Source organism: Sinocyclocheilus rhinocerous, unplaced genomic scaffold (assembly GCF_001515625.1).
Source record: "Sinocyclocheilus rhinocerous isolate Xijiao unplaced genomic scaffold, SAMN03320098_v1.1 scaffold601, whole genome shotgun sequence".
NCBI lineage: Eukaryota > Metazoa > Chordata > Actinopteri > Cypriniformes > Cyprinidae > Sinocyclocheilus > Sinocyclocheilus rhinocerous.
Genome location: NW_015656605.1, coordinates 736,109 through 744,144, shown reverse-complemented (window position 1 = coordinate 744,144; position 8,036 = coordinate 736,109). Strand labels below are relative to the sequence as shown.

At 39.5% G+C, this 8,036-nt stretch overlaps 1 protein-coding gene across 2 annotated transcripts in view; it reads left to right on the top strand.

The window, feature by feature from the left end:
* The first annotated feature begins 5,588 nt into the window (after window positions 1-5,588).
* The window catches only part of cbln18 (cerebellin 18), a 4,042-nt gene continuing 1,594 nt past the window's right edge, over window positions 5,589-8,036 (top strand). Inside the window, exons 1-4 of one of the 2 annotated variants that reach the window (XM_016528143.1) lie at window positions 5,589-5,636; window positions 6,659-6,786; window positions 6,871-7,050; window positions 7,149-7,280. In XM_016528143.1, the coding sequence (XP_016383629.1) occupies window positions 6,675-6,786; window positions 6,871-7,050; window positions 7,149-7,280 (424 nt within the window). In that variant the 5' untranslated portion in view covers window positions 5,589-5,636; window positions 6,659-6,674. Of the gene's footprint in view, window positions 5,637-6,634; window positions 6,787-6,870; window positions 7,051-7,148; window positions 7,281-8,036 lie in introns of both variants that reach the window. The other variant, XM_016528142.1, reaches the window with a different exon arrangement.

Here is an 8,036-nt window from a genome sequence, read left to right as displayed (position 1 = left end):
ACGCCAGGGGCTAGAGCTCTCCTCGATACCAGTTCGGGGAGGATAGTTGGATGCAAAATATGGAAGCTGTTTAATAGGGTTCGGCTCACTTATTCTGATATAATGTTTCACCAGTGTGCTTTTACCAGCATTCTGCTCAGAGGAGCTGAAGATGCCATTGTGTTCCAACAGCAATGCACAGAGTGCAGTCCTCTCTGATTCTGACATTGGTGACTCATCCAGCAATACAGGAGCTGCTACTCTGGAAAAGGTTGCTGCTGCTATGTCAACTGAAACATGAAGAACAGATTGGACATCAGAATCATCTTCAGAGTAAAACTCATCCCAGTGGTATAACTTAATTTAACAAAATATCTTGCCTGGTAGGATTCAAAATCTGAGCATTTGTCAGTCCTTTATGCACCTTAGTTACAGTTAAAGAATCAGTGGAAGAATCAGACAGTTGTGGATAGCCAACAAAGTAACTCACTAATGGCGCTTTTCCACTGCGTGGTACAACTCGGCTCGGCACGGCTCAGTACAGTACGGCACGGCACGGCTTGGCTCGGTTTGCGTTTCCACTGCAGTTCAGTACTGCTTTAGAGTGGGCGGGATTATTGACATTTCGTTATAGTTGCGCCGCCTCTATTGCCACGACTCCTGAAAAACTTTTTAATTTTTTCATTCCGCGTCGCCCCATCAAGCTTGCTGGATCCGCTCCTCTGCTATCAACGAGAGGAACGTCTGTACTTCCTCAACAGACAACGAAACAGCCACTTTTTGGTTGTTAAAAAAGGTGCGCTTGTTCAAAACTGTTGCGTTCGATCCTTCACTGGCTGTGCTGATTTAAATCTAGCGGTTCTGTTGTGTTTGTGTCGCAAGTTCAGTGACGCAGGTAGCGACATCATCCCAACTATGGTTTTTATGGTTTCTCTTAAAACATTAAATATATCCTGCCATGACTCCCAGCTGAAATGTTACTGTTATGGTGCCCGATGAATCCAGTATCTGTCCATTCACAGGATGGGTCATCACATAGTCCTTTCTCAATGGGAGGTTACAAAGAGCTGCAACTGGTATGAGGAAATCTGCACTAATGAAAGACACACTAGAGTTCACTAAAATCTGACCCTCCACACGTTCAATCACTCTTCTCACATACAACACCAGAAGTCCCTAGCCAGTGCTTGCCACATCATTCATTTATTTTAGTATTATGTAACTTGGTATTGTGTTATTGGTTTTGTCAGTTTGAGGGCCCACGGGTAGCACAGCTGACTTTTGGCTCCAACATAAGCTACATTCTGCCTCTGGATCACTGCATTGGCTCCATCTTATAGAATCCTCCCAAGTTTATAGATCTGTCATGACAACTCTCAGAGAGATTGACATGGTAATGGAATTGGCAATGATAATGTATTAGGTCTTGGCGGAACAGATCTGCTGCTGCTGTTGATTATTGCTGCTGCTGCAGAGAAAGTACAGAGACTTGCTACTGCCAATACATTCACAGACATGCTGCTGCACATATAACATACATGACATTGCACCATAGCAGATCCATACAGGTGGAGCTGGGGAAGGTGGAGGGGTTCTGAAAGTGTGCTGCAGATTGCTAACAACAAGCAATGCCGAAGTATTTGAATATTGAGCAGCAAGCTCATTGGCTGTTCATGCAACAGCAACCAATCAGCTGCACAATGTAGATAACAGTGTGATTGCTAGCACATTGGTTAAGGACATATCAGCCTGTGCCATCTAGAGTTTCAGGCTCCACCATCACCCAATCACAACATGCACCATCACCAGAGTATTCAACTTCTGCACCTGCCATCAATAATCTCATCATAACACAGATAAAAGGCACACACATCGGATACCTATTTGGATAACCACTGGTCTCGTTTGAGAAAGGACTCCTTACCTGTTCTCTCGAAACTCCTGTGTACCTTCAGAGTATCTTCTGCATCTTCAGTCTGTATCCTTTCTCTGCCACCAGCTCAACCTCCAGAAGAGGGCCACTGAAACTCATTACAAGGTCCAGTTGGTAACTAGAAAACCTCTTTGCCATAGCTATTGCAACATGACCAAGTTCTGTCCTGTCCTGTGCCACAGACCTCATACCGGGTGAGCCAGTACCATACGGCAAAATATACCCCTTATCCATTTTTGAACAGAAGGCCATGGAGGAGTATATTGAAGAGACTCTACAACACGGCTATATCTTCGGTTCCACCCCAGAAAATATTGTGTCTGACCGGGAACCCCAGTTTATTTCTATGGTATGGAAAGCCTTTTTTACCCTCCTCGGTGTGACTCTGAGTCTCTATTCAGGTTACCACCCTCAGTCAAATGGGGAGAAAGATCCAAGAGATTGGGCAATTCCTGAGAACCTTCTGCCATGACAACCAGAATTCTTGGAACCAATTCTTGAGCTGGGCCGAGTATGCACAAAACTCCCTTTGCCAACCTGCCACTGGACTGACTCACTTCCAGTGTGTCACTTTCTCGGTTACCAGCCTCCTCTGTTCCCGGCGTCGGGGGAACCTTCGGATGTTCCAGCGATCGATCACCATCATCTGCAGAGTGCTGTCAGAGGGTACAAGCTGACACAAGGAGGGCCAATACTCCAGTCTTTCAGTCCGGTCAAAACGTTATGCACTCGAGACATCAAGTTGCGCCTGCCCTGCAGAAAATTGAGTCCCGGATACATTGACTCCTTCACCATTATTCGTCAGATTCACTATTCTTTTCATGTGTCACTGCTTAAACCCTGCGATTCACCCATTTCTGTTTCTCCTACAGAGGCTGGCCCTACAGAGGAACCCCACTTCGTTTAGTCCAGGAGGATGGTACCATCTATACAGTCCGAGAGATCTTGGACTTCCGGTGCCGTGGTGGCCATCTAGAATACTCAGGTGACTGGGAAGGATACAGCCCAGAAGAATGCTCATGGGTTCCAAGAGATGACATTCTAGACCCAACTCTCCTCACCGATTTCCACGATTCTCATCCAGATCGCCCTGCACCTCAAGGAAGAGGTCACCCACCGTGCGGTCGGGGTCTGCCAATGCCCAATCACCAGAGTGTTGATCTTCTGCACATGTCATCAATAATCACCTCATTATCACACAGATAAAAGGCACACACCTCAGATTCCCACTTTGTCTGGTCTCGTTTGAGAAAGGACTCCTTACCTGTTCTCTTGAAACTCCTGTGCAACTTATCTTCTGTCTTCAGTCTGTATGCCTTTGTGAGTTCAAGCTATCTGCGACTTACCCTGATTAGGTGTGTGTTGCTCTGGTCATCTGTCATCTACCACAATCTCCTTCATCACAGTTACGGACTCTACAGTATATCATCTTGTCATCCATTTCAACCTGCCACATTTCTGTTTACCATGTGTGTTCATATTCCAACTCTGCAATAATTCTGCTGACATTAAATATTTTTGGAAAGTTTACATGTTTTGAAGTGTGATGTTAAAACTATTTTAAAATGCATTTGATAAGTCTTATATGAGATGATATTGGTAATTAAAAAAATTAAAATAAAAAACGCTTCTAGAAGGACATTTAAAGCTCTATTTTAAAACAAATCCTCTTATTTAAGATACTAAAAGCAGTTGGGATAAACATTTTCTTATACCAACTCTTTTTAACCAAGCGTGCCTCAAACTGTTTCCCAGATGGGAGCCATTGAAAAGAAGCATGGAGAAGATGTAATGGATCCATATCAATATGAAAGGCTTTCCTTTCAATTTCCCTTGTGTAGAGTTCTGAAAGAGCAACTTTGCCTTTTATCTTGTTTGCCTGGTTTACAGTCCTTGAAAGTTTGCTTTTACATTTAACAGAAATAGAGTTGAATCAGGATACAATATTAAAAATGAACATGATCAGAGCACTGGATCTGATGCTGCTTCAGCTGTCTTCCCATCATTGTATTTTATTCCCATCATTGTAAAAATACAGATAGCAAACAACCGTTGAAACAATGTCAGTGTTGATGGGTTAATTGTAGTTGCATTGAAATAATGTTACAAAGTCATATTGGTTCAATATCACTTTTGCACCCTCAGTTAATGTTGAAGCAATGTTTCAATTTCAACTAAAAATCCATGATATTATCACTGAAACAATGGTGCACTGTGATGTTCATTTTACATCACTGCAGTTGAATAAAAAAAAAATCAATGGTAAAGTAACTGTATCAACGTTATGCTGTGATGTTGATTCTATGTCACTGCTGTTCATTCAACGCCGAAATTAATAAAAACAATCACTGGTAATGTTGTTGAATCAATGTTACTATGTGATGTTAGTTCAACATCCTGTTGAAGTTGAAAATGTTGCTGAATCAACATTACACTACAATGATAATTCTTAATTACATTAAAAACACAACTTGTTAACAGTTAAATCATTAAATCTATGGTGTAATCTGTGAACCCAGAAGTAATGTTTAAACAACAAGGCATTGCAAAAAAATAAAAAAAATGTTTTACTTTTTTTTTTTTTTTTTTTCATTTTTACTGCATATGCTTTAGACATGTAACATCCACATTTGCACATCATTGCATCTGTTGAGTGCTTTAGTTGTAAATCAGTAATGTATGAAACTTATAATATTTTTAATAGTTGTCAGTCAGTTGGCCAATATGTGGAATTATTAAAATGACACCAATGACAACAATCACTCACTACTACTATTATATTATTATTGTAAATCAGCTATATGTGCTTACACATGGCTTTATTTTAATGTGATTACGTGTGTATTTTGTGTGTTTGTTTATTTATTTATTTTGAAATGGTGCATTGAAACAGGCTGTCCTCCTATCATCCCACCCAGCCCTACTACTTCCTTTACTATTTGCGTGACAGTTTTATTCTTATATAAAGCAACTCACAGTGCTTTCTATATTTTGATAGTTTTACACAATTTTGATCATTTTACACACAAAAATGGTACATTTGTGTTAAGAGTATCCCAGTGGTTATCAATGATTCATTTAAAAGTGGAAATGTTGTGGTAAAAACTGAAAAGGCATGTAAAGTTCACTTCTGATGAATCCGTTTTAGCCTTTTATCTCTTGTGACAGATACACAAACATGAGTGTCATCTTACACAACTTCAATGGCTCTCCCACAGTCAAAGTTCCACTCTATTACAATATATAATACTACATAATCGCATCAATCTTACAGAAAGTTCATGGAAAAGCTGTGGGAAATCACTAAAATACAATGATCATAGATTCACACCTTTATAGTCTACACCCTTTTCTGAGAATCAGGAAACCAAATCCTGTTCCCACCTCTAGATTGAGACCAGATTTTGCCACATTCAGAAATAATACACAAATGACTATCTCACAGCAGCTCAAATGATATCATTATCTGCAGTCCATGAGGAGTTGGAAGTATCCTGGTAAGAAATATGATTGTGTGTATCAGTAACAAAAACTTTTCATGCATTCATACAAGTGGGACAAATGAAAGGCATTGGTGTCTCATATTCTTTGGTCTTATCAGATGCTTGAGAGGCTGAGCCACTCGGTGAGCAACTCCACCCACTGCATAAAGCTGCACAGAAAGCTCCATTTTTGACTTTAACTGACTCAATTCTTCTGCAATTCATCTGTTATCTTCATCACAGTGAGTATTTAAAAAAATTAAATGATTAAAAATAAAAAAACGGACAAAATACTCATTTGTATCTACATTTTTACATACAACTTAAATGGATCTGATTGAATGTAAAATGCTTTATTTTGATAGTCCACTTAAGACATTCTACTAACTATAAGTAGCTTTGCAAGTCTGCTTAATATCTGCTAACACTTTATTTTGATGTACATTCTACTGATTATAAGTAACTTTGCAAGTACATGTCAACTTATTCTACTAACCCTAACCCAAACCAAACAGTCTACTAGTACTCTAATGACTGCTAAATGACATGTAGTTAGTAGAATTATAGTTCGAATCTCTAAAGTGGACTATCAAAATAAAGTGTAACCTAAAATCAACAGAACATACAGTACATCAGTTATATATTGTAAATAGCTAATGAAAATATAGAATTGTGGCAGTTACAGACTTACTAGTTTTTAGTTAGACGCATTAGTACTTGATTTATGTTAATAATTCACTTAGATCTGGTTTATGTTTGGGTGCATTTAGCCTAAAATGATTTAGTCATTTTAGCTTCTCGTTTACCCACGGGATACTGGAAAAGTACTATTTTCTGAGCTTGGCCGACCCTTTGAATTCTACAGTGATAGCTGTGTGTCCTCTCATGTATATAAATGAAGATCATTTGAAGTAACTCACTGACAATCTCAGACAATTTAGTGACCGGTAGGATTCAGTTTACGATCCGCAAACGGTGACTAAGCAATTCAGTGGAATTAAGACTATAATGTAATTGGTCATCGAGACTCACGTGATCCAATTTGACCATTAAGCTCTCTCCATTGGTTGTAGAGGTTGGTGTCATATAATAAGCACGTCTTTGCTTTAAGATCCTAACTAGGTCAGATAAGGAAGGTGTGTACTGTTAGTGTGCCTCTAGAAACATGTCTGGGAACACTGTATTAAGACCTAAGACTTCTTCTTTTTAAGTTTATTTGTTTTCTTTTTTAAACGTCAAGGACTAAATAAGCTGTATTTTTAAGGGCCGCTGGATTCTGCATGCTGAGGATGACAATGCTTCCGGCAGCTTCTCTGTGTATTTTGATGGTTCTCGGTCTCTGCTCGCGAGCCGAGGCTACCACTGCCTTTGACCTCCTGCGCGAAACTGCTGGTGAATCATTTGATCAGTTGTTCATATAAATACAGGTTTTGCAGGTCTTTGTCTCACTTCTACTTTTTGTCTTACATTTTTCAGTGAGTTACAGGGGGTCCCTGCCCTGCGGCGGATGGGACTGTGAATGTGCATTTGGGAGACAGAAGAGCTGCTGTTGTATTGCACAGCCTCTGCTTGAGCTGGAGGAGGCCACGTTCATACGTATGGTTGGCTTATGGGAAGGACTGTCTCATCTGAACAGCCAAATAGAGGAGCTCACAGGTACTGCTACCTCACATTTGCTTATCGTTTAGGAAAAAACAATATAAAATCTTTTCTGGAAAAGTTACATTTTCCTTGCTTTCTGTCCCTTCCTCAAGCTGGATGCAAAATAGCCTTCACTGCTGCAATGCTCCCAATGAGTGGATGTCTCGGGCCGTTTAACAGCAACATGTCTATCTCTTACCGGTCTGTCTCACTCAATCAGGGCAATGGCTACAATCCTGCGTTGGGTAAGCAGGCCACAATACACTGCGCCAATACTACTCAACATTTTAGGGCAGCATCAAAAACCAGAACGTCAGGAAATGAGTGGAAAACAGGAGACAATAATGCTGCGCTCACACTGGACCTCATTCATGAAACACAAGCAGAATGAGATTTCTGTAAATTATCCGTTAAGCCATTTTGATGTCAATTTTCGGATTTATGAAAGTATTTGTATTTTCAAAATTTTAATTGGTCCACAAAAAAATGTACGCCTATTCCAAACCACATGTGAATGGTGCATAAAACATCCGAAAGTTTTGTCTTCTTTAGGCAAACCGATGACACAGTATTTTGATAACACATACCATAATAATATTTCACAAGTTTGCTTGCCATATAGCTACGTTATCTTTAAGCTACTGAGGTTAAATTAATTTTTTTTATATATGACAGCTATGAAAAACTTATTTAAAATATGACAGCTGTAATATGAAAGCTGGCAAGTTTCTGATCTAAAACATTGAGTGCGTTTCTATACAATTTCATGTGCCTTCATTGCTGATTTGCTTGCCTGTGCCTGTTGCCAGCTTGTAAGACAATATGTGAAATGTTGAATGATCATGACATTCATATTTATCATAGCTGTATCAAAGTTCAGTTAATTTCTAATAAATCTGAAATAATTGAAATGTAATCATTTGCCATTATTTTATTTTATTTTATTTTATTATTTTATTATCCCCCCCCCCAGCTCACAGTGGTGTTGAAGTTCACGTGAG